This window comes from Megachile rotundata, chromosome 15 (assembly GCF_050947335.1).
Source record: "Megachile rotundata isolate GNS110a chromosome 15, iyMegRotu1, whole genome shotgun sequence".
NCBI lineage: Eukaryota > Metazoa > Arthropoda > Insecta > Hymenoptera > Megachilidae > Megachile > Megachile rotundata.
Genome location: NC_134997.1, coordinates 9719101 through 9745014, shown reverse-complemented (window position 1 = coordinate 9745014; position 25914 = coordinate 9719101). Strand labels below are relative to the sequence as shown.

Sequence of the window (25914 nt, the reverse complement as noted above, 5' to 3'; positions counted from 1 at the left end):
TATTGTAAAATTTCTAAAACCCCAAACTTCTAAAATTTCCGAATTGCCACGCCCCCGAATTCTCAAATTTCCTAATTACCACGCCCCCAAATTCTAACATTTCCAACTTACCACGCCCCCAAATTCTCAAATTTCCAAATAGCCACGCCCCCAACGCCTCAAATTTCCAAATAGCCACGCCCCCAAATCTCACATTTCCAAATCGCCACGCCCCTAACTTCTCACATTTCCAAATAGCCACGCCCCAACTTCTCACATTTCCAAATAGCCACGCCCCCGAATTCTCAAATTTCCCAATAGCCACGCCCCCAACTTCTCAAATTACCAAATAGCCACGCCCCCAAATTCTCAAATTTCCGAATTACCACGCTCCCAAATTCTAACATTTCCAAATTACCACGCCCCAAATTTCAAAATTCCAAATTCCCACATTGCAAAATTTCTGCAACCCCAAATTCTAAAGTTTACAAATTCCCACAACCCCCAATAAGCTTCCAAATTTCCAACCCCTCAAATATTCCCCTAATCTCAAGTATATCCTACAATTACTCCCCTCTAAAATTAACCTAAACATTTTATCTCCACCCACAAACAATTTTCCCAAAGTACATCCATAAAAAAATCATCCCCCAAAATCATCCATAAACAAAATCTCAATAATAAAAATTGCTAAAAACCTCGATAAAAATGATTTTAAAACGATTTCCACATAAACAATAAAAGTACAAAGACATCTGAATGAACATTAAAAAAGACCTTGACTAAATCGAGTACTTTCTTAATGGTCGCTGGTTATGAATAGCGATGGTAATAAAGCATAATCGATCGTTTGTTTACTAAACACGGTTCAACGAGAAGGAAAGGGAGGCTCGAAGGATACATGCATAATAATACGCGTATTAAATATCATCGGGTAAAAGAGAGGGTCCATAAATCGATGAGACGCACCAGAGGGAAAGCAGTGACGGTCAAGTCATGGAGAGATTCAGTCCACCAGCAGCTTCATTGAAGAAAAGAATTAGCCCTCCGATAGCGTGGAATCTTGGTTTGACTAGCAGGGAACCGAGACTCGTTAAAGTGATTTTGTTAGGGCATCAGGGTGTTGGTAAAACTGGTAAGAATTTGGGTAGTTATTGGTAGAATTGTGGTTGTGCAATTTTTGGGGGTTGATTTTTACAGGTGGAAGTTTGGAGGTTAGGAATTTTTGGAAGATGGTTGTGTTTGGTTGTTTTTCTGGGTTAATTGTAGGTTGATTGTAGGTTGCAATTTTTATGGTGTTTCTCAAATTTGAAATGTAGGTCTTTTTTGAGTAAATAGTTCATTCATTTTTACTTTTATTAATTTTGAAGTTTAGGTGTTTAAGAATTCTATTTTTGTAAGGTTCTGTTTGTGTAATTTGCAATTTGTACAATTTCCACCTTCCCCAAATTTACACTTTCCTAATTTCTAGCCTCCCCAATTTCCACCTTTTCCAATTTCCTACTTTTCTAATTTCCACCTTTCCTAATTTCCATCTCTTCCAATTTCCTACTTTCCCAATTTCCACCTTTCCTAATTTCCACCTTTTCCAATTCCCTACTTTTCCAATTTCCACCTTTCCTAATTTCTCACTTTTCCAATTTCCACCTTCCCAAATTCTCAATACCCCAATTCTCACTTTCCTAATTTCCACCCTCCCCAATTTCCACCTTTTCCAATTTCCACCTTTCCTAATTTCTCACTTTCCCAATTTCCACCTTCCCAAATTCTCAATACCCTAATTCTCACTTTCCTAATTTCCACCCTCCCCAATTTCCACCTTTTCCAATTTCCACCTTTCCCAATTTCCACCTTCCCAAATTCTCAATACCCCAATTCTCACTTTCCTAATTTCCACCCTCCCCAATTTCCACCTTTTCCAATTTCCACCTTCCCAAATTCCCATTACCTCAATTTCCACTTTCTTAATTACCACCCTCCCCAATTTCCACCTTTCCCAAATTTCCACATCCCCAATTTCCACCTTCCCAATTTCCACATCCCAAATTTCCACCTTCTCCCAATTCTCACTCTTCCAAATTCTTATTTCCTCTTTCCACATCCCCTAATTCCTACTTACTCAAATTTTCAACTTTCCAAATTTCTCACTCCCCCAAATTCCTACTTCCCCAAATTCTCACTCCACCAAATTCTCACTTCCCCAAATTCTTACTTCCCCAATTTCCACCCTCCCTAATCTCCCAAATCCTTGATAACCCTCCCCAATTTCCACCTTTCCCAAATTCCACCTTCCCCAAATTTCCACTTCCCCAAATTTCCACAACCCCAATTTTCACTTTCCCAATTTCCACCTTCCCAATTTCCACATCCCCAATTCTCACTCCCCCAAATTCTTATTTCCCCTTTCCACATCCCCAAATTCCGACTTCCTCAAATTTCCACCTTCCCGAATTTCTCACTCCCCCAAATTTCTGCTTCCTCAAATTCTCATCCCCCCAAATTCTCACTCCACCAAATTTTCACTTCCCCAATTTCCACCCTCCCCAATCTCCCAAATCCTTGATAACCTTCCCCAAATTCCACCCTCCCCAAAATCCACCTTCCCTAATTTGCAACCTCCCTAATTTTCAATCTCCCTATCTTCCACCCCTTCCAAATTCCCACCCTTCCCTCTTCCCTTTTCCTTCTTCTCTCTTCCCTTTTCCTTCTTCCCTCTTCCCTCTTCCCTCTTCCTTCTTCCCTCTTCCCACTCCCCAAATCTCCCAAATACAATTTTCCACAGTTCCCAAATTCCCCCTTCCCCAGAAATCTACCTCCCCAAAACTCACCAATAATTCTCACCAACGAATACGTATAATTCATATAAACCGCAATTTATATGTATACAGCCTTGGCAGTAAGATTCGCCACCAAACGATACATAGGCGAATATGACTGCACCACCGAGAGGATGTACAAGGTGGACAGCTTCCTCGACGCTACGTGGGAGATATCTGATCCTCCAGGATTCTTACCACCCCCGACCGAGCTAAAATTACGATGGGCTGATGTGATTGTCCTGGTTTATTCAGTGTCGGATCGAGTCAGCTTTGACGAGACTTCTCGACTTCGGTGAGAAAGCGAATTCCAATCTTATTTTCACTATTTCTGTTGTGTATGTTAATACAAAAGAAGTATCATTCTTCTTTGGTAAATTTTGTATAATGTGTACTCAATTTGAAGTTAAAAAATAAATAAACAAACGGAACATAAATTAGTACACACATTTATTCTTTATCTTGATGGAAGTCAATGCTGATTTCAAGGAATGTTTTTTGACAATATGTGTACCTTGTAATAAGAAACTTGTGGAGCGGTCATTTTACTGGTTTGGTAGTTTTAGTGTTAACCCTTTGCGCTCGAGAGGTGACTCACCATTATATTTAATACAATAATTTTAAATAAGCATTTTTTAATTGATTCTGTAACATGACACGTGTGATGTATAAACATAGTGAAACAAATAATAATAATCTCAAGTAAAGAAATAATAACCTCAAGAAAATTCATTTAACTTTTTAACTAAATTTTAAAGCTGCTGTTTGTAAACAGTCAAATTACCTTCGAGTGCGAAGGGTTAACTCTCAGAAGATGTAGTATTTGGTGTTAATGTATCTGGTACAGGAATTATATTTAATAAACTAGTATAGTAATAATATATTATACACTGTAAACTAGCATATTAATAATATATTATAAATTATAAATTAGTATATTTATAAAGACATAATACATGGTTCATACGTTTTCTAACGAAATGTGTTAACACGTAACAATAATTTGGAACGATGTTACACTTTCTTCGGCTATGATTTTTTTCTGCATCTGAATCGATGTCCCCCAGCTATTTTTAATTAATCGTGGAAATATCAAGGGGTTACGCAAGAAATGCCAGAGGAATACGCACGGTTCAACCCCTATCGTACACGCTATACAAAGTTACTTGAGCTTCCGTTTTTAATAAATTCATCCATGAAAGTACATTAATGAAATTTCGCTTTATGAAGTTTATTGATCATTAAGATCTTTAATGAATTTTCATGAATAGGTGACTGCGAAAGGTTTTATATAAAATAGTTTGTTGGTAGATTTCTAGTGTCACACGCGAGGAGAACTAGGAAGGTACCACCTGTGGTGATACTGATTGCCAATAAAGCGGACGTAACGTACACACCTGGCGAAAGGGTGGTTTCCACTGCGGAGGGTCGCCAGAGGGCCGAAGAAATCGAAGCTCACGCGTTTCATGAGATTTCGGTCAGAGAATCGGTCGAACAGGTAATTTTATCTTTATTTCTCATTTTTTTATGCAAACGATTATTTATAGATTCATGTATATTATTGTTTATGCATCAAGACTTTGGTAATATTTCACAAAGTTAATTTTGTAAAGATCAAGCGAATGTTATGTTAGAAAGCTTTGATTCTGGTATTAATATTAAACGTAGTACTACGTTTACTCGTACCATTTCTCATAAATTTCATTTTGACTGCCATAGCTTAGTTACCTTACACAAAATTGAAATTTAACCTTGATTAAAAATAAAACATGTAGTACTACGTTTTGGATTCACTCGTACAATTTCTTGTAAATTTCACTGTAACTACCATAGCTTTGTTGGCTTACATAAATTTGAAATTCAACTTTGATTAAAAATAAAACACGTAGTACTACGTTTTGGATTCACTCGTACAATTTCTTGTAAATTTTATTCTGACTACTATAGCTTAGTTGGCTTACATAAAATTGAAATTCAACCCTGATTCAAAATACAACACGTAGTACTACTTGAATAGGTGCATTGCTAATACTACTGTTTTTTAAACCTATAAATTTATAAATCGGTAGAAAAGTTAGAACAGTCAGTTCGAAACACGAAATCGTGCTATTAGAGATAACAGAACAGCACTTCAGCTTCGGAAAAATCAGAAGTCGTTGACATGGTGGTGTTACGTCTTGAACGATAATGATGGAAGCGTTTGACGTAAAACTGACATTGACTTCTCTGTTGTATGATCTTCGGGCACAAGGGCTAAGGCATAGGGCAAACTTATTTGTTTGTAAAATAAACAATTATGCAATTCAATAAATAAAATCCTCTTCCATTAAAAAACTTGACTAAGAAATTGTATAAAATTTGCTGTTTATATTGCTCTTCATCAGAATTCATATTTATAGAATGCTTTGATTTATAGAACGTAGTACTACGTACTTCATTTTATTTGCATTTAAGCGTTATGTATATTCAAACTAAAATGTATTTAATATTTGTACAAAATTTTGTACGAAATTTTTATTGGGGATGAAACTTGTCAAAGAACGTACTACTACGTCTTTCATTTTGTTGACTTTTGTGGATTCCACACGTGCTGTCTAACATTTACTTCGAATTTCTACAAAATTGTATAGAAAAGTTTCATCGAAGATGCAATTTGTCAAAGAACGTACTACTACGTGCTTCATTTTGTTAACGTTTGTGTCTCACACCTGCTGCCTAAGGTCCACTTGATATTTCTACTAGATTTCATATAAAAATTTAATCAGAGTTAAAGTTCGTTAAAGAACGTAGTACTACGTTCTTCGTTTCATCAACCTTTTAACGTGCTACGTGTGTCAATACACATTTCCTGAATATCCCTACAAAATTTCCTATGGAATTTTCATGACAGGTGATACTTATTAAAGAACGTACTACTACGTGCTTTAACCATATTTAAAAAAAACAATGATTATGTAATAATAATTAATTATTAGTAAGATTCGTCAAACACATCAAAATTCTCCACGAAAGTTTGCCCCATCAGAAGTGACGTATTACTACGTGTCTCGTTTTGTAACGTCTGGTAGATAGCCTTATCACTTACGAAAGTGTTTATGGTATACCAAAAAGAATCGTACGTCCTACCTACGTTCTAGAATTCCCTTTCCCACGAACGTAGTACTACGTTCTCGATAATTTGCAATGTCAACCGAATTCATTTGATTCTCTTCTCATCTAAATGAATATCAACACCCCAAAAACACTCGATTATCTCGAAAAATTCCGTCGACTCGAACGTAGTACTACGTACGCGAAAGTTCTGAGATTTAATCGAACGCGAAATACTTATCGAACGAAATTCGCAAACTACGCATATCGTGGGCGAACGATACACCGATTGACGTAGCACTTCGTCAACGTAGCACTACGTCATCCATCGTGGGAGACGTTCGAGCGAGATACCGATCGCCGGAAGTGCTATTTCCGATTGCGGAAGCGTTCAGGTTTCGCGAATCAACGACGAAGATCTCTGGTTATTTTTCTTAAACGATTGTTTACTCCACCGGGAAATCAGTCATGGCGTTCACGCGTGATCGCCAAGTGGTAAACAAAATCTGTATCGCGACGAAGCTGTCCGCGAGATATACGGCCACATCTCCAATCGTCCTGCTTGCTATCTTAATATGGCCGCAATTAAAAATTTGTTTCACAATTAATTATCCGCAGACACTGTCTACGATGGACTGATTGTTGGTACATCGGAGAGCAGATTAAAATGGAGAACTTAGGGAATTGTAGAAAATTGTGAGAAATTACAGAGAATCGTAGGAAACTAGAGGAAATTAGGAAAGTAGGAGAAAGTAGGGAAATATAGAACCTGAGTAAATCTAGAATTTAGTGAGACTTCCATGGAATCTAGGGGAAACTTGTATTGTATCAAAAACCTAAACTAGTTTGTCCAAGTTAAAGTCAAGGAGTCTCTAGGGACCCTAGAGTCTGGTCAGCACCTAGCAACCATACATAGTTTAAAACCTAGGGAGAACCTAACCTAGAAGGTAGTCTATATCTTAGAGATAACCTAGTGTTCAGTAAGAATCTAGAGACTGGAGAGAACCTAGAAGCAGTTTAGAACCTAGGAACAACCTGTTGAAGTAGGTATTCTAGGGAGAATTTAGTGTTTAGTGAGCGCTTACTGTCTAAGAGCAATTGAAGAGAGAATGTAGACTCCAGAAGAAACTAGAAACTAGGGAGAATGTAATACTAGTAATCTAGATTGTGAGAAACCAGAACTTAGAGAGGATCTGAAACTAGTAATCTCGATTCTGAGAAACTAGATCCTAGGGAGAGCCTGAGACTAGTAACTTGGATCCTAGGAAACTAGGAATTTCGAGTTCAGTTTCTGGGAATCTAGAACTGAACCTGGAGCCTAAGAACCTAAAATCTAGGAGCTGGAGAAGCCTAGACCCTAGTAGCCTAAAAACCCTAGACCCTAGTAGTTTAAGAACACTAGACCCTAGTAGCCTAACAACCCTAGACTCTAATAGCTTAAAAACCCTAGGTCCTAGTAGCTTAAAAACCCTAGACCCTAGTAGCCTAAGAACCCTAGACCTTAGTAGCCTAAAAACCCTAAAACCTAGTAGCCTAAGAACCCTAGACTCTAATAGCCTAAGAACCCTAGGCCTTAGTAGCCTATAAACCCTAAAACCTAGTAGCCTAAAAACCCTAGAACCTAGCAGCCTAAGAACTCTAGACTCTAGTAGCTTAGAAATACTAGACCCTAGTAGCCTAAGAACCCTAAACCCTAGTACCCTAAGAACCCTAAGAACCTTAAGAACCCTAGACCCTAGTACCCTAAGAACCCTAGGAACTCTAGGAACCCTAGGAACCCTAGACCCTAATACCTTAAATACCCAGAAATCTAAAATTAGCCTAAAAACCTAGGAACCCAGCAGCTTACAAAAGTCGCACGTGTCGCGGCCATTTAGTGAGGGGCGAAAATAAAAATAGAAAATGGCTGGGCGATAATCGAGTTGAATAGATAATCGCACGCGTTATGCAACGATGGTAGACAGGCCCGATTATTTTTATTTGGCAGGTCATGGCCGTTTTCACCGACATCTCCAAGTTGTTGACGGAATTGCCGGGCAACTCTGGGCACCAAGGGAGCTCCTTCAGAGTGAGAGCCTCGACTGATGGCACTTTGAACGCTCTTCGACGACCCTCGCCTATTCCGCTCAAGAGGAGATTCAGCATCTCCGTACGGGGAACGACTCATTGAATCAATTGAATGTTAATTGTGATTGTTGTTTATAGTAATTTAATGAAATTTATTGTAAGTATCTGGTATTTTTAGTTTTAATGGGCTGAGATCAGTCTGAAGACCTCGAGGTACCTTGAAGAGTATACAAAATATACAGAGATTTATAAAATGAATGCCTACTATTCTGAATACTAACAAAATGGCGGCGCGTTGATGCCTACAGATTGACCTCATACTTGTACCATTATCTTGTTAAACATTCGTTACAGTTTTTGTGAAAAGTAAAATAATACAAAAGTCTTATAAGAATTTTTATTAACACCTCCAAGTAGAATTTTACAATAAAATTTTTTTACAAAAATTCTTACTGCGTAAACAGTTCAAATTCAACCATGTCTTATCGCGAACGCGAGAGCCTTTGGATTCTCGTCTTGAATGGCGGCTCTGCATCCAGCTACAGTGTTCGACGAACTTTTCCCAACTGTATTAAAAAATTCCCAACAATTAAAAAATAATTCACACGTCAGGATAAAATATTAGGCTACCTCTCAGTCTGGCTGCACGTTGCACTCCCATGTTCAGCTCCTTCAAGTTCGACGTGAGTTCCCTGTAACTCTTCATCCTGATTTCGTGTTCCCTTATTAAATCCGCGTTCACGTTCTTCAGCTGCACTAATCTTCTCCTCATGTCGTCCACATTCTCGAGAATCCTAGCATCTTCCAGTCTGATTATTATATTTTTTAATAACGTCGTCTCGTTTGCGGTCTCCGCCTGCAGTTTAGCGTCAATCTCCTTCAGTTCTACAAAAAAATTAAGAATTAATCTTCAAAATTTATTAAAAATCATTGCTAAGTTTTCATTTACCTCTGACGCGTTCCAGTGCGTCGACCAGCCTTTTCTCTTCGTCCGGGAACGAGACTTCAGAAGAAAGCTCTCTGAGACCCAGATACATAGCCAAAGATTGAATAACGTCACCCGCGAATGCGGAATCCTCTGTTTGAATGGTTATTTTTCCAGCGGAGTTGACCAGGAAACAGTGAACCTTGTCGTCCCTCATTCCACGAAGCCATAGCTCGATGCCTCCATTGTGTATGCCGTCTTCCTTCATTTCGAACTCTTCCGGTAGGATGAGGCTCTGGTTCAGCCAGAGGGCGATCCTTTGAGGCCTCTCTGCAAGCTGAAAATATCTTCTGCTATTTTGTACAATAATCGCTTCTGAATAAACACTTCTCTTCAACAAAATGATGTACAATTTCTTTCAACAACCATCTTAGTTTGCATCAAATAATTAAGTTTCGTAGAAGAAATAACAGGACATTTCTTCCAGCAGCAACCATCTTTTGTACTTTCAGTTTGCATAAAAAAAATTAAGTTACATAAAGAAACTAACAGGACATTTCTTCCAGCAGCAACCATCTTTAGTACTTTCAGTTTGCATAAAAAAAATTAAGTTACATAAAGAAACTAACAAGACATTTCTTCCAGCATGAACCATCTTCTGTATTTTCAGTTTGCATCAAATAATTAAGTTCCATAGAGGAACTAACAAGACATTTCTTCCAACAACCATCTTTTGTACTTTCACTTTGCATCAAATAATTAGATTCCACAGAAGTACCTCAGCAGTGACACTATTTTTAGCGAAGTCATCCGGAATCTGCGAAGGACGATCAATGACTTCGTACATACAGAATCTAGGCAGCTGACGGGTCATCTCAAACACCTGTTAAGAAGTAGCTGTGCAGTTAACCAAATTAAACATTTCTCTGTAATTTGATACCTGAAGAAGATCAGCTCCAGCGGGACCAACGCAGACCTTCACATGCATGTCCACAGGAGTATTCTTCGCAGGACGAAGCTCAATTTCAAGTTCCCCTCTGGGCTTACTAGGGTGAACAACCAGGGTCTCACCTTCGAAGACTCCTTCCGTGAAAACTATAGCGCAGTGAATCTGAAAGAGTCAGAATTAAGAAGAGTAAGAAGTAATCTTATTAGACTATCTACCAGAAGTCCAGGTCCGGATGCGAGCGAGACGCGGGCCGCACCCCTTGAGGTCATTAAACTGACGGCCAATTTTGTCCCGTGGTACATGTTTGGAACGGTCGAAGCTCTTTGTCTGAGTTCCATCTGCAGCATCTGTTTTCTAGCTAATAAATCTCGCATGGCTTCACCGGGTTCTGGAGTGTCCATCGTGGAGGCAGAACTGTAGCCTCGTACTGTAACGATGAAAACGTCGAATAGTGGATAATACGAGGGTGTTGCGAATAATATTTCACCTTCTCCGGTGGTGGAGACCACTACCAAGTCGGGCTTTCCGAGTCGCCTATAGTCGGCCTCCACGATTCCAGCCACACCGGCTGATAATTGAATTTTAAAAATTACTTCGCCACTGTCGGACAACCTGGCATCCACTTTTCCATTATTCCAGCCGGTTATTACTTCCGGAGTGCCGTCCCCATTCAAGTCGAAGCTGCGTGTAACCACCACCCTGTGTTTCGACTGAAAAATTCATTGAATCGAATATGGTCTCGTCTATTTTTATACGTTCGATAATTTCGAAGAACCGACCTTAACACGCCAGAGTCTCTGAGACATTTCGTAGACACCTAAAGTTCCATTTCCGACGGAATAAACGAATCTTCGATTAGGGAGGCCGGTTAAACTGGTGATGGGTGCTGTTTCCTTGGTCTCCCAGAGAACGTTGCTCTGCTTGTGCACCTTTATCTCAAAATCTACTGTACCAGTTATCAGCTGGTAACAAAATAATTTCAGTAAGAATAAAATATTAATTTGCTGAAAAAAGTTTCAGTTTGATTTTACCTCATTCTCATTATCCCCATTGAAATCAAACACAGCCAGGGAGCTAACCATACCTCCTACCACTGTCCAGAATACTTCTGTACCCTGTGAGTCCAAGATGGTTACCGAACAGTTTCCACCCACTATAGCCACATGATTTGAGAGCCAGCCCAGTCTTCCAATGATTATGCATTTAGCTCCATCAGACATCTAGCAGAAAAGATGATTGAGCATCCTCATCAAGGGTTCAGGATGATTCAGTACCTCTTTGTAGAAGATGTCTGAGTTGTCTTCAACGTGGAAGGCAAGAACATGAGTGACAGTTCCAATTAGAAGAATATCCCTTTCATCTTCACCAAGTCTGCCAGTACACAGTGCTGTAATCTGTTAGAAATATAATAAATGGTAATCTTGGACTAATTAAGGGTGTCACTTTACCTCGGTACCAATTTGGAGTTCAGCAAGCTCCCCACTCCATGATAATTTCCTGTCTGCCTGCTCATGATCATGGCCAGTTATTTGTGGTTGTCTATGAGGACTGTGCACCAAAATATTCCCGCCAAATGTGGCTGCTGCTAGGCAGGCATGGGAACCATCAAACTTCCCACAAGTGACAAGGCAAGGTTCCACGTGTTTTTCAATGTTCAGAGTAAAGGCTGCCATTTTTAGAGCAGCTTAGTTTGTATGTATTCTAATGCATAGTGCTAACAGGCTATGGCTTACTCATTGGGTGGTGGATTATTGATTACTGTTTCACCTGTGAACCTTACCTTCTGTATTAAACTATACATATTGATGCATAGTTACAGCTGTTTGTATTCAAGGAGAGACAAAGCATATGTTTTTGGGAAAATAACAAAAGGTTTTTACTTAAATCAAGTTTATTCAGAAGATGTAATTATGAATGTTACAATTGCAATTATGAAAGTACATTGTAACTTTATAAATAAACGGTCCACACATGAACACTCATCGAGCAATAATGCACATGAAGATGTAACAATATGGTCTCACTGTCTTTGGGCACTGCCTCCCCCTGCTCCTCCAGCTTCAGGATTTGTTGCAGATGACAGAACAACAAAGATCAATGCTGGTACAATGTACATCCACTGAAACAAAAATATAATAATGTACAATTTAAAGTGTCATATAAAAATAGAATCACAAATACCATTTGAATTAAAGAACTTACATATCTTGCAAGGAAAGATCTGTTATCTTTAGCTTCCCCTCTTTCCCTTGCTTCTCTCTCACGTTCAAGTTTCTGAATGTACGTAGCAGTGTCTGGAACTGGTCCACCATCAGGATATTTAACAATAACATTAGTTGTCCACATATTTGTGAATGGACTCTCGGTATTACAAGGACCTGGCGAGGAGAGGCTTACAACTATTGGTTCAGCTGCACTATCTAGCCAAACTGTTATTACATCTTCTAGATCAGAACCAAGAAGATAACACTGAAAAAAGAAACGCGGATATAAATGTTTATAGGATATAAGTAACTGCAATGATGAGAGAAGTATAATTACCGCAGGTACAGAAGTTAAAAATGTTATTTCATTTCCTGAAGAAGTACGGGCTACTGCTTTAAGCCTGTATTTGCCATCATTTTTGGCAAGATTTTTCAATTCAGTTATGTGGGTTTGCAGTAACCCATTTTGTCCAATGACAGATGCACCACTGCGGACACTGGATATGGTTACATTTCCACGCTCTATAAAAATGGGCTCTGGTTCATCATTAAATGCGTGCCATAGTCTTAGCTGTAGCCATCCATCATAGTCTAATTCGCTCTGAAATGTTATCGAAGTTTGTTACGTGGCATATTGTAGACTGCTCAAACTTATGGTTATACTAACCCCATGAATCAATGATGACAGGCTAAGTAACAAACTTATACAGAAGTATGATATATACATTATTAAAATTATCTATTTTTTACAGTGTATAAACAGAATTAAATTGATCTCATTTTATAACATTAATCTTCTAATATTTATTTATTAATAGTAATTCAACATGTATGTTTCCGCACTGCGGTATAAACGATTTTAACAGCAACAACGTTGACATTTAGTCCTTATCATTTGTACTCTCATACGGCTATCAATTAAATTTATTTAATTTAATGCTAAATTTATAGTATTATCAAATTTTATTTAATTTATTAAAAAAATATCGGTTGTCAAAGTTGAGCAGTTTAGAAATGATGCATCAACTTTTTGTAACTTTCTTGTGGTTTTATTGGCAATAGTTAGGGATAATTTTTGATCAGTCCTACCAATACATACATTATACAGCATACAGTGCGGACACTCGAACAAAATATTGTATTCTAGGATCTTCTTGGGCGTTCCCAAATTCTTTGGAAATGCAAAAACTTTTTTGGTTGTTACATATATTAAAATATTCTAATATTTGGAGTATTATGACATTCATATTTTATTCATAATTTTCGCAAATAATCAATGATACTTATTGGATAATGCAGTAGCTATAGTACATTATTTATAACTCTTGGAGACGCTTCCATGGCGCCAATGTCTACACCAGCGCCACCATATTGCCGATTATATTGCTACTGTAGAAGGTTGACTGAAGTATCAGTAGTAATGATACTTCAAATTCGTAAACCGAATAGCTACGAAACTAATTCTGAATTAAAGTACTACATAGTGTCCCAAGAATTGTGATTTCAGTCGTCGAAACCTTCTGTAACAAATTGTGCCGTACATAGGATAAGTGATACATATCAATGTATATTTGTATACTCCGATTACAATCAAGCAACGCGCGTTTTAGCATTTGAATTCCTCAACAACAGCAGCATCGTAATTTAACATAGTAAGTTCAATTGATGTTATTTTAATTGTTTTTCTGAAACTGTTTTGTTTGGATATACTCAGCCAATAAATAGTAATGACTTAAGAAATATATTGATACATTCTTTAATTACTATTTAATTTTCATGTTTTTAATAATTGTTGTTACAGATGGATGATAAGGATCCAACTACTGTCATCAAAATGATAAAGGATTTGAGATCAGGTTCAGAAGCCTATCGTAAAAGCAGTAGTAGTGGTGTATCATTACGGCTCTCAGGAACTGCATTTACATCTCCTTTGTTCAGTGAACAAGAGGAATGTATTATTTCACCCAAAAGACGAAGACTTGATGATTCAGATAGTTCTATTTCAAATAAGAGTCAGACAGAGACTGTTCCAGGTAGTCCATGGGAATGGAGAAGATTAAAGGGAGAAGTAAACATTTTTTGACTAACACCATACATGAATTTATAGAAATTCTATACATTAGGAAAATTCTGTGTGTTTTGTTAGGTTGTATCTTTAAAAACGAGGCTTTCTCATCAAGAGGCAACAGTGCAACAACTTCACAAGATACGTAGGCAAATGGAAGAGGTGTTTGAAAAGCAGAAAAGTGGTTTAGAGATACAGATAGAAGAAGACAAACAAACTATCAAACAGTTAGAAGTGAGGCTAGATATTGCTCGTAGAACAATTCAAGATGCACGCACTGCACAAGCTGCTGCGGAAAAGGAATTACACCAGGTAAATAAACTGTGCTCAAACATTTACATTTTAATGTCTACAGAATTGTATATATAATGGAATTTGTAGGTGAAGACAAATTTGGAGCAAAAGAACCTCACACTAATGAATGAGAATGCAAAACTATTAGATGAGCTTAAAAATGTTCCTACACAAGAAACCCTGCCAAAATCTACAGATGGAGAAGAAATTTCACAAAGTCAGCAACAGCTTGAGGTAGCACAAAAACGAATAACACAGTTAGAGGAAAAACTGAGAGAATATCAAACTAAACAGCAAGTATTGGAACTGCAAAATGTGGAACTTCAAAATATGAAAATAAAAATAGAGAAACTAGAATCAGAAAGAGCATCCTGGGAAGAAGGAAAATTATTGCTTGCCAAAGCAGCGAAAGCAAATGAGCTTGAGAAAGAACTCACAGTTGCGAAAGAAACTATTGCCAATTTAAGAGAATCTGTCAGAGGAAAATTATTACTAGAAGAACAAATGGCTAATGTAATGAAGAGGTATTGTTTCTGAAATCGCTTTTACAATTCACGTAGCCATTACTTCATGATAAATATATTTGTCCTTTTACAGGTTAGAGCATACAGAGAAAGTGGAACAGCAAGTTACTGTGTTGGAAGCCAAAAAAGCGGAACTTACATTACGTCTGGCCGAATACGAGTCTATTGGTATCACCGGTGGACCGTCGGTCTTGAAACGTGAATTGAACAGACTACAGCAAGCCGAATTAGTTTTGAAAGCAGAAGAAGGACAACTTAGATCAAAGTTGGACGCTGCATTGAGAGAATCGCAGAATCTATCAAAAAAATACGAGGACGCTAAGAAATTGGCCACAGACGTAACAGTGTCCAAAGAAAAATTAAACAAGTTGGCGAGCAGATTACAGAAGAAGATGATCCTCGTGACGAGAGAAAGGGACAGTTACAGACAGCAGTTAGATTTATACGAAAAAGAGATGACCATAGATAGCAATAACGCCATAACCGAAAGAATTCCTGCACTGGAACGTACAATAGATGCTTACCGGTAATTATAAGACCTCAGTTTAAGTATTTAGTATCAACTGCAATGCTAAAGAGATTTATTTCCCAGGGAGTTAGTTACCAAATTAGAGTCGGATCTTCAAGCAGCCGAGGGTTATAGTCAAGTGGATGAGTGCAATAAATTGAAGGAGGAAGTCGAGCGACTGAAGGGCGAATTGGAGCATCGTGCACTAAAAGGTGATTTTAATTGCAACGCTAGGATACTGCACTATTCCATGAATCCTGCTGCTATCGCGGAACAGCAGGCGGAGGAAAAGCAGAAAGCATTACTGCGTGAACTGGAAGAACTGAGAGCTAAAGTGGCGCAGGGAGGAACCAACGCTACGACATCTTCTCTACAGGCACAAGGTAAGGGTTTTATATTATATGGAATGGTGATGAAACCAAGTGCTCATTGGAGAGTTTGTGGAGTACTGTAGCAGACTCTAGTTATGTTTGTTGAGCGAGTTACCTTTGGGCATTTGGGGATTTGAGAAGTTGGAAGCTTGCAAACTTGAAATTGACAAATCAAAAAGTTTTGAAACACGGAAGAACCTCTGTTTATCCTTATGAACTTTTGTCAATCTGAAGACTGATACTACCTTAAATTTCTCACTCAACATAATAATCTTCATGCAACTGTTTTTTATAGAAATAGCGGAACTTAAGCAAACTCACGAGATCAAAATAGCTCGTTTGAAGGAGGCTTTTAAGGCATCGTCGCAGGAGTATCGACAAGCTTGTTACCAGCTATTCGGTTGGAGAGTAGACAGAACGAAGGAAGGTCGATATAAATTATTCAGTCAGTATGCGGAATCACCTGACGACTATCTGTTCTTCCAAATCAGTGGGGATGGAGTGGATCTCCTGGAAACCGCGTTCTCAGCGACACTCGAGTCATTGATGGAACAACACTTGCATCGACAGCACAGCGTGCCCATGTTTCTAAACGCTGTACAAACAGACTTATTCAATCAGCAGACTATGACTAATGTTATGAGTTGATCTTCCTAGCTGCTAAAAGAATTAAATCTTCAAATATGGAATGAAAATATGAAGATCAAGGAATTATAATCATTGTCAGCTATAAAATTGGGTTTATTCTCCATGTTATTTTAAATGAATTTTTTCATAAAACTTAGTTCTTGAAACGAGTGCTCTGTGAATAAAATGAATACTTCTTGATTAAAAATCATGTGGCAACCTGGCGTTTTTATTGTATGAATGCAGGATCAAAGTAGAGATAAGGCTGGAACTTTGTATGTTGCTTCCTTTGGTTAAGAGTGAGTCTTCAGAAATTTTAAAACTCAGGAATTTAGGGAGAAACGTAAAAACATGTCTCTGAATATGAAAGACACAATATATTCCTCTACGGTTTAATTAAAGGAAGCTGTACTCATATGACTAATAGCAGTTCATATAACATGAAGTTGCTTGCATTAATGTGATGTTTTAGAAAGTAATCTACATTTTATTTCTTTAAAATTATACTTCGAATGTGGCAAAATATTTACACGGTACAATAATTTACGACTAATCAATTTTTATTCGGTCCAGTTGGAAAAGATGGTTACGTCGTTTGAACTTTTAAATAAAGTATTTCCGACATGATACAAAGTTTTGAATTTAATTTATAATACCTGTATTTAAAAGGTGTAGGAGAATAACTGGTGCGATTCTTTACACATTCACAAGTATTTTCAAGCTTAATTCTTACAATATGCGCGCGCTTTTTGCAAACACCGTTGGCGCCATCCAACGGTGAACTACGACATCAAAATGTAATTTTTTATTTTTAACGTTTTTAACTAATAATTATCGTATTATTTTAGTTCTGTTTACATAATAAAATATTGTATACGTATTAGAAAAGCGTGGAAGTATTTAATTTTACAGAAAAATTAAATTTTCTGGTAGACTAATACCACAGCCCACCGCCGAGTGGCGCCATTGGTACTGTCTCAAAAGCGCGCGCAATTTAAACTGGTCAAACTTAAAGAATTAATTCTTTTACTATTTTTAGTCAAACTAAAATATTAATTTTGCAATAGTCCAATATTTTTTGATACTGTTAATTTAATTCTAATTTACTTTAATTTTAATGTACTTCTCTTTAGCTCTACGTAGTTTTAATTAATGCAAGTGCAACCAGTTAATTTTAGCGTCAAGATGCATTTAAATTAAAGGACACAAGATATTCTCCATTCCGAATTCTTCACCTCAAAATTATACGCGACAGGATTTCCTAGCTATTAAAGTAATTAAGTTATGAACGAAGAAGGCAGACTACGAACACGTCAGTCCATCTCAAGAACGGTCTCGCCTAAGCATTGATAAACGACGTCATAATGGAACGGGCGCGAAACCAAGGAAGAGGAATTCCTGCTCGAGGAACAGGAGAATCGTTCATCTCAATTATGTGGCAGTCTCACCAGCAGTCTTTCCAATTCTTATCGCACGAGAAAAGCCATGACAATAGAACGTTGCGGATGGAGAGTCCCGTGGAGCCTTTCCTGCTTCCCGGGGGATGCGTTCATGGTTCTCGGTGACCCCCGTATCCGAGGGGATTCCCGTGGAACGATTCCAATTGCATTGTCCGCCAAGGGGTGGTAATTCTTCATTAGCGTCTGAGTCATCTCAAGAACCCGTGGGACGCCCACATATGTCTACTTTCTTAGATACACCTACACTCATTAACTTATACAGAGTATAAGTTAATACTAACTGAGTAAGTTCAAAATAAGGTACCTAAATTTTCTAGTAAATATAACATTTTCAGACTGGCAAATTTAAAATTAAATATTTTTGTGGTCACAAATCTAAAATTTCCAGACTTGCAAATTTAAAGATATTTAATTTTAAATTTGCTAGTCTAAAATTTCCAAATTTGCAAATTTGGAAGAACAAAATTTCTGTGGTCACAAATATAAAATTTCCAAACTTGCAAGTTTAAAGATATTTAATTTGAAATTTGCAAGTCTAAAATTTCCAAACTTGCAAATTTAAAGATATTTAATTCTAAATTTACTAGTCTAAAATTTCCAAATTTGCACATTTGGAAGAACAAAATTTCTGTGGACACAAATATAAAATTTCCAAACTTGCAAATTTAAAGATATTTAATTTTAAATTTGCTAGTCTAAAATTTCCAAATTTGCACATTTGGAAGAACAAAATTTCTGTGGTCACAAATATAAAATTTCCAAACTTGCAAGTTTAAAGATATTTAATTTTAAATTTGCTAGTCTAAAATTTTCAAATTTGCAAATTTGGAAGAACAAAATTTCTGTGGACCCAAATCTAAAATTTCCAAACTTGCAAATTTAAAATAAAAAATTTCTGAATTTTTAAATCAGACATATTGATGAATTATTAATTAATTGAATTAACCCTTGGAAGGGTGAATGCAAATATTTGAAGTTTACCGTAAAGAAAATGGAGTATATTTTATTACGAACGCTATTGATTGTGATTAGCATAAGGAGGTCGGTTGATCCGTAAAATTGTCGAAAGTTGTAGAGAAAAAGTTTACTATAATCTCGCGATAATATCGCGTTTAACGACCAAATGTGCAGAAAGATATTCCGAAACAGCTATTAAGGTTAAACAAGCGGGTACAGTTTTTTTCTTCCGAAGTTATTCCAGACGGTAGTTTTTAACGATATAAGATTTTTCTCGCGATACTCGGACATAATCACAGAAGTTGCCTTGTTAAATAATTCTCAACTTATATATTTTATAACATTATCGCGACTTCTGCCCCGTAAGGGCAGTTTCCATAATTCACCGTAACTTTGTTTATTCATTGATCGAAATATCGTCTCGTTTTATATGATATTCGAAGTTCGAAAATAAACGAGGGTGCGCTTTAAGCGATTCGAGCATGCGTTTCAATTTCCCTTCGAAATGTCGACGAAGAAATTGATAAAAATAGGAAAACCTGAATGGCTCGCGGCGTTTACATTTCGTGCTTCCATGTTGTACAATTTCCCCTTTGCTTTCGTATTGTTGAGGTTCTCGAGCGTTTAATGAAAACCGACGACTTAATACGGAAAGGGGTTGAATTTTCTCCCTTGCAACTTTGTAGATTATTTGAGAAGCAGCGGATAGGATTACGGAACTTCTCGGTTACTCTATTCGAACTGACGGCCTAACAAAATCCTTCACGTCCAGGTACAACTTTACTAGCATAATTCGCTGAAGAACAAAATGCTATTCCCGCGAAACAAATTTAAATATTCAGATGCATCAATCGCGTTCAATTTACCGCGATCTGGATTTCTACGGAATATTTTCTCCGGAATTCTATTTTATTTCTTCGAAATACGTTACACGACTTGTATTCTGGTTATCTCATATTTCTTGTTTATATACAATTTTTTTTATTGTAATAAAAATATAGGTATTTTTATATAGAATGTTTAATGAAATAAAAATTGATAGACATTAATTTGCCTGAATTTTCGTTTCAATTAAAACTTAACGCTTTCCTCTGTCCGCCATATTGGATGACGCTTCACTTTCTGTACGAGTTTCAATTTCAAACTCGTATCAACTACTTGGGACTGCGAATAATAAATACAACTATTGTGAAAATACTCGGTGAGGTTAAAATTAAAAACTGTCAGCTTCAATGTAAAAGTTGAGTTAAATTTTTATCTCATATAACTCTTCATCTAAAAATGCGTCGCATTGGACAACTGCTAAATTAAGAAATTAGTAATACAATCAAAACTAAAAGACATCCATTCCTCACCTTAAATATTGCTAAAAAGTTAATGAATCTAAAAAATTGAGAATAAACCAAAATGTAAGAATATTACCTCAAAATTGAAGCAGTTTCCAAATGTTGCAGGAGGTCGGACATTTTGTCTTTGACGCACGAAAGCGTATAAAGTCGAATAGTAGGAGGTACGTGCGAGAAACTGGACGACCAAAAGCATTTTCGTGGGTCGGTTGTGCACGTTGGCTGACGACAGGAACTCGATATAACGACGCCAGCTGCGAAGGGACTCGAGTCGACGGCAACTCCCGCCCCGAAACTCCATTATCCTTAATTATAATCGCGTTTAATCGCAAACTCATCCAGGCTCCCTTCCATATGTGCTCGTCGCGGCGCCTTAACTTCACCACGTCGAACCGCCACCCTCGTTCAACCACGGTTATCAATCTGGAATCAACCCTGCCCGTTTTCCGCCGCAGACCTATACCTCTGCTTAGAAAATCTTCTTTGTACCTTTCTTGCTAACATTGTTAAACCATTAGGTCGGTGAGGTAGAATATCTCGTTAAGGGCTGCTTTTTTTGGTTGGTGGTTAATTTTACTTGTTTATTGCTTTGGGGAATTATGCCATGACAAGGAATTGTGATTACTGACACGAGGTTAGCTTTTTAAATTTAAGGAAAACCATCTATTAAAACATGTTATCTGAAAATAGTATACCTCCTCTATAAAACACAACAATCATTATTGTGAGATAGAACGAATAGATTTACAGAACGTTACTCTAACACTGGTTAAAGTTATGGCGATTTGTACGTTCATCACTAGACGGCGCATGAGACTTGACTTTCTCGCTAGTACTCAAGGAGCCCTTCAACAGTATGTCGGAAAAGTAACGGAACTTAAATTTAAGGAAAACTAGCGCCATCTATTAAAACATGTTATCTGAAAACAGTATACCCTACAAAACACAACAATCATTGGAATCGAGCAACGAATTGTAAACTTATAGCGTTTAATGCGACAGAACCTTCCGTCACCGTGTCACAAAATCACGGGCAAGCGCAACAAATTGCTCGCGTTGAATATTGCGAGATCTTATCAAAACAGCCGGACGAAACTGTACATTCCTGGAATCAATTGTAACTAGTGATGGGACTTGGTGCTTCAAGTATGAACCTCGAACAAAGCGCCAAAGTGCTACGTGGAAATCTCCAGGCTCTCCAAAATAAAAAAATTGCGATTCCAGAAGTCCCTCGAGAAGACAATGTTAATTTGCTTTTACGATTCTGAAGGAATTATACTTCGGGAACTCGTTCCACAGGGACAAAATGTTAATGGCGAATATTATCTGGGTTATGGAACATTTGTGGAAGATCGTTCGTGAGGCCCGAATATCGAACGGAAAGTTGGTTTCTGTTGCATGACGTACCATGTCACAGAACTTGTTCGTGAATTTTTGACGAAAAAACAAGTCTATATGCTTCAACATCCTCCAAATTATTGAATATAAGTACGTATACTGATTATAATTACTGGAATGAAGAAGAACGAAAAATTAGATTCAGTCTACTGTAAGACGTAAAACACGAAATCTTAGGCGCTCGAAGCGCGTGAATATTTGAACCGAAGGAACCTCGCGGCTCCGTTTTGTCGTTCTTGAGACAAGACCGGTCTCTTATATCCGGCGGGCTGGTGAAATTTTTAGTACCAGACCGTCGGATTGTTTTCCTATTGCTTCATCCTTGCTGAAGATACCTCGCACAGCCACTGTAAAAATGGGAACACGATGAAACTTGGAAACTGGATTAGGATTGGACAATCCACTTCGACGAAATTTACGCTTCGTATTCCCATCTTGTGTGCTCGTAAAAACCTTCCTTTGCGCAATCTCGAGATATCCTGCTAAATTACCTGGGATTTTATTTGGTAATTTTGTCACTTTGTAATTTGGGGATTTCGGGATTTGGTCATTTGGAGGTGTGGACATTTGGAAATTTGGGGATTTAGGGGTTTGTAGGTTAGGTTAGGTTAGGTTAGAAAATTGTAGAATTGCAGAATTGAAGAATTGAAGAATTGAAGAATTGAAGAATGGAAGAATTGAAGAATTGAAGAATTGAAAAATGGAAGAATTGAAAAATGGAAGAATTGAAAAATTGAAAAATTGAAAAATTGAATAATTGAAAAATTGAAAAATTGAAAAATTGAAGAACTGAAAAATTGAAAGTATAAATTAATAAAAATAAAAAATCTATATTTTCTGTCATAAAACATTTCAAGTTGAATTTTCCAAAACTTTTCTAAACACTAAAAAATGTAAAGTAGTTTTTAGAACCAGTACATGTGTTGACAGGTACAGATAAATTGTACTTATATGCGACGAGCAGAAAATTTGTCGCAGGTGGAAGTTACTCAACCATCAAAGCAGTAAGGTGATATTGATCGATTGATTGATTGATTGCCATGGCTACAAGTTCGATTGGACCAGTTTCGGAAATATTTCGACAGCTGGGTAATCCGATCAACCGTATCTGACGTGTTCTCCATAATGCGGAGGTTCAGATTAGATTTTCTAATTATCTTGTTTGCCGTCTGTGTTGTTACAGCACTCACAGTTGGGATTCGAGGATACTATTTCCAGCTTTCTGATCAATACGAATGTTTTCGAAAGTAATTTCCGACATATTCCATATTAAATTCTCGGTTCATACCACGCACAATTTCTCTATTCATTAAAACTTCTAGATGGAGCTCGAAAAAACGATTGCGAACTCAAATATCTCGTTCTACGAAAAATAACAAATCACGAATGAAAATTAAGATACTGTTATCTTAACTATCCCCGTGTATTTTATGCAGAAGTTGTTCGATTAAAAAATAGTCTACAAAAAGTTAATTGAGAAACCAACATCCCTCTGCGCCGTTAAACTGTCCGTACACCCATTTTTTATGACCGAAATTGCCGAAGATAATATTTAACATTCTACTTTGTGCGATACTTTAATTAAAAATGAGGCGTTTTATTGTACATAAAAAAAAGTACAGATGTAACAGGAAAGAAGTTGTAACTTTCAAAAATTGTAGTCTCACGTTGAATGCTTCTGCAAACGGGGTCTTGGATTTGTTCAAGCAAGAACGCCGCGAGCATCGACGCGGAGGGTATTGAATTTTTCACAGGATTGTTAATTATTCTGCAAAGTTTTCGCGGTACAAAGGGGCTGCTCGATTGGTCACGAGGAAAATTAGTTCCTCGGGTCTCTTTGGCAGACAAGTTTTCGATGAGAAGCTCACTTCTAGAACGGTTGGAGAACCGACTACTCTATCAACATTCTCGAACTTCTAGAAACATATTGCAACATTTTTCTTTTTATAAGAATTTTATTTTTATGATTCTGGAGGTAGAAGCTCGCAAGTTTCTTCATTTCTAAATTACTAAATTTTCAATTTTTCAATTTTTCAGTTCTTTAATTTTTCTATTTTTTAGTTCTTCAATTCTTCTATTTTCTAGTTCTTCAATTTTTCAATTCTTCAATTCTTCAATTTTTCAATTTTTCAATTTTTCAATTTTGCAAGTTTTCAATTTTTCTATTTTTTAGTTCTTCAATTCTTCAATTCTTCGATTCTTCGATTCTTCAATTCTTCAATTCTTCAATTCTTCAATTCTTCAATTCTTCAATTCTTCAATTCTTCAATTCCTCAATTTCTCAATTTTTTAACTCTTCAATTCTTCAATTTTTCAATTCTTTCATTTTCCAACTTCACCTTTTCCTGTCAATTTTGCAGTTTTTCAACTTTTTCCCAATTTTGCAGATTTCCAAATAATTCGTTAACAAGGATTATACTCCAAAGTGAATCTACTATGATGCACATTAATCAAAGATACTATCACTCCCCTTATAAAGAAATTCTACAAGTGACACAATTAGGAGTAAAACAGAGAGGGTTGGTTTTAGTGCCCCCAAACTTGAAATACAATATCACAAAAAGCAACCCTTAACTTCCGAAAACAAATAAGAAAAGATTCCACTCGAAAGTGAATCCACAAAGATTTACGTTTATCGAAAAGCCCTCACGAAGAAATTCTATAAGTACTAGAGTCGAAGTAGAAAAGAGAGGGTTGATTTTAACGTCACCCTCGCTGTGTTTATATTTAATGGCTATCCTGAATCCGGACGTGGCGCACCCCGGTCTAGCCCCTCTTCGTTCATCCCCTGTTTCTCCCCTTTTCGATGATCCGACCCGTGAAAACCATATCGACTCGGCTGATCTTCAACGTTCGGGGGATTAATTTTTATCCTCGCAGCCCAATGGCGTACTTAATTTGCCGTGAATCGACACGGGAAGCTTCTGTCACCCCCTCCGTGCTTTCAGAAGTCAACGAGTCACAAGTCGCAAAGGTTATTCGATCTGTTCCGTGAAATTGCCGTTCAACGTGGCTCTTCACTTTTTCCCGAACAATTTTCCTGACTTTGCTACAGCTGCCTTCTTTCCTCCGCCACCCTTTTTTTTTTTCTCCCCCGGCACCATTTTATTTTAACGCGTTCGACGTCGATCGTTCCACGGTTTTATCGACGAAAGCCGATTGTTTCAAGCTTCTAATTGGCTACCCTTGCTTTTCTTTCCAGATTTTTACCCTTACATAAAATGTACTCGTTTATTTATCAGCCTCTTGTAAATTTTACGGAAAATCCTTAGCCGATTAATCGCTGGAACACCGGTTTTAATGGGGGATTCGACGGGTTTTAGGAATATTAATGAAAATTAGAACGCTTTGAATATTTAACGTTTGATTACTTGGCTTCTTAGATCGCCATGAATTTTAATTTAGCCAAACGATGAAAAACTGCTGGGAGAAAAGACGACCTGGGAGCTTTTTCGCGATGCGTTAAATTAACGCCTCTTCGTAGGGCCATATAGCGAGACACGTCCCTTCTAATATTACTCATTTATCAAACACAATATGTCAATGGAAAATTCTCGAAGACACAACCATTGTTTAGCAAAGAAATAGAATTTCATTTCTGAAGAATTTGCATCGTCTAAGGGCCATATAGCGAGACACCCTTAAACCTGATATTTTCCATTCTACTGTCATGTTCATTGACCATGCTATTGACACGAAAAATATTGATATGACCTTCATTGTCATGAAGAATGTGCATCATGCATCTGAGGCCATATAATGAGACGCCCTCATACTTTGTATTTCCGTTCTACTTCCTCGTTTATTGACCGCGATACTGACACGAAGTAACAATATTGATACCTTTATTGATATGAACAACGTACATCATCTATATGAGGCCATATAACGAGACTCGTCCCTTCTAATTTTACTCATTTATCAAACACAATATGTCAATGAAAAATTCTCGAAGACAACATTGTTTAGCAAAGAAATAGAATTTCATTTCTGAAGAATTTGCATCGTCTAAGGGCCATATAGCGAGACACCCTTAAACTTAACATTTTCCATTCTACTCTCATGTTCATTGACCATGCTATTGACACGAAAAATATTGATATGACCTTCATTAATATGAAGAACGTACATCATCCAAATGAGGCCATATAGCGAGACACCCCCATATTTTTGTATTTCCATCCTACTCCCCCGTTTCTTAACCACGATATCGACACCTACAGACGAAAATTCGCTAAGGAAAAAATCACAAGCACCGTTTAGCAGAGAGATAGAATTTTATTTCGGTAGAATGTGCTATTTACCGAGAGTGTCGCATCTTTTTCCAGCCAATT

The 25914-nt window shown here is 37.3% G+C and overlaps 4 protein-coding genes across 5 annotated transcripts; 2 read left to right on the top strand and 2 right to left on the bottom strand.

The window, feature by feature from the left end:
• Positions 1–932: 932 nt before the first annotated feature.
• Positions 933–13045, top strand: LOC100881092 (ras-related and estrogen-regulated growth inhibitor). The gene is made up of 5 exons (XM_003703659.3): positions 933–1114; positions 2868–3090; positions 4107–4293; positions 7873–10808; positions 10893–13045. Exons 1-4 carry the CDS (start codon positions 976–978, stop codon positions 8053–8055), a joined length of 732 nt encoding a protein of 243 aa, XP_003703707.1. The 5' UTR covers positions 933–975; the 3' UTR covers positions 8056–10808; positions 10893–13045.
• LOC100881752 (BBSome complex member BBS2) lies at positions 8336–11499 on the bottom strand. 2 transcript variants are annotated; one of them, XM_003703502.3, is made up of 11 exons: positions 11275–11499; positions 11101–11220; positions 10858–11046; positions 10606–10788; positions 10314–10536; positions 10042–10253; positions 9818–9988; positions 9656–9760; positions 8902–9214; positions 8583–8837; positions 8336–8518 (listed from the first exon to the last, which is right to left on the bottom strand). In XM_003703502.3, exons 1-11 carry the CDS (start codon positions 11497–11499, stop codon positions 8424–8426), a joined length of 2091 nt encoding a protein of 696 aa, XP_003703550.2. In that variant the 3' UTR covers positions 8336–8423. The 2 variants fall into 2 exon arrangements, with proteins under 2 accessions (XP_003703550.2, XP_012141494.2); XM_012286104.2 differs by having other exon boundaries at positions 10042–10536.
• Positions 11700–12838, bottom strand: EMC10 (ER membrane protein complex subunit 10). Its single transcript, XM_003703660.3, has 4 exons — positions 12698–12838; positions 12368–12631; positions 12029–12295; positions 11700–11945 (listed from the first exon to the last, which is right to left on the bottom strand). The coding sequence occupies exons 1-4, from the start codon at positions 12755–12757 to the stop codon at positions 11847–11849; spliced, it is 690 nt and encodes a 229-aa protein (XP_003703708.1). The 5' UTR covers positions 12758–12838; the 3' UTR covers positions 11700–11846.
• A 376-nt stretch (positions 13046–13421) lies between the features above and the next one.
• On the top strand, positions 13422–16638 carry Mad1 (Mitotic arrest-deficient 1). The gene is made up of 7 exons (XM_003703503.3): positions 13422–13682; positions 13832–14098; positions 14177–14407; positions 14477–14913; positions 14987–15439; positions 15506–15804; positions 16088–16638. Exons 2-7 carry the CDS (start codon positions 13832–13834, stop codon positions 16438–16440), a joined length of 2040 nt encoding a protein of 679 aa, XP_003703551.1. The 5' UTR covers positions 13422–13682; the 3' UTR covers positions 16441–16638.
• Positions 16639–25914: the final 9276 nt, after the last annotated feature.

Excerpts from the sequence above, each read along its gene's own strand:
- LOC100881092 (XM_003703659.3), top strand. The coding sequence starts at position 976 with ATGGAGAGATTCAGTCCACCAGCAGCTTCATTGAAGAAAAGAATTAGC. Across the intron at positions 3,091-4,106 it reads GACGAGACTTCTCGACTTCG|ATTTCTAGTGTCACACGCGA; the intron begins GTGAGAAAGCGA and ends GTTTGTTGGTAG. Across the intron at positions 4,294-7,872 it reads TCAGAGAATCGGTCGAACAG|GTCATGGCCGTTTTCACCGA; the intron begins GTAATTTTATCT and ends TTTATTTGGCAG.
- LOC100881752 (XM_012286104.2), bottom strand. The coding sequence starts at position 11,499 with ATGGCAGCCTTTACTCTGAACATTGAAAAACACGTGGAACCTTGCCTT. Across the intron at positions 11,047-11,100 it reads CAGACATCTTCTACAAAGAG|ATGTCTGATGGAGCTAAATG; the intron begins GTACTGAATCAT and ends CTTTTCTGCTAG. Across the intron at positions 9,215-9,655 it reads AAAATAGTGTCACTGCTGAG|CTTGCAGAGAGGCCTCAAAG; the intron begins GTACTTCTGTGG and ends AGATATTTTCAG.
- EMC10 (XM_003703660.3), bottom strand. The coding sequence starts at position 12,757 with ATGTATATATCATACTTCTGTATAAGTTTGTTACTTAGCCTGTCATCA. Across the intron at positions 12,632-12,697 it reads TGTCATCATTGATTCATGGG|AGCGAATTAGACTATGATGG; the intron begins GTTAGTATAACC and ends ATAACATTTCAG. Across the intron at positions 12,296-12,367 it reads TTTTAACTTCTGTACCTGCG|TGTTATCTTCTTGGTTCTGA; the intron begins GTAATTATACTT and ends TTCTTTTTTCAG.
- Mad1 (XM_003703503.3), top strand. The coding sequence starts at position 13,832 with ATGGATGATAAGGATCCAACTACTGTCATCAAAATGATAAAGGATTTG. Across the intron at positions 14,408-14,476 it reads CGGAAAAGGAATTACACCAG|GTGAAGACAAATTTGGAGCA; the intron begins GTAAATAAACTG and ends TGGAATTTGTAG. Across the intron at positions 15,440-15,505 it reads CGTACAATAGATGCTTACCG|GGAGTTAGTTACCAAATTAG; the intron begins GTAATTATAAGA and ends TTTATTTCCCAG.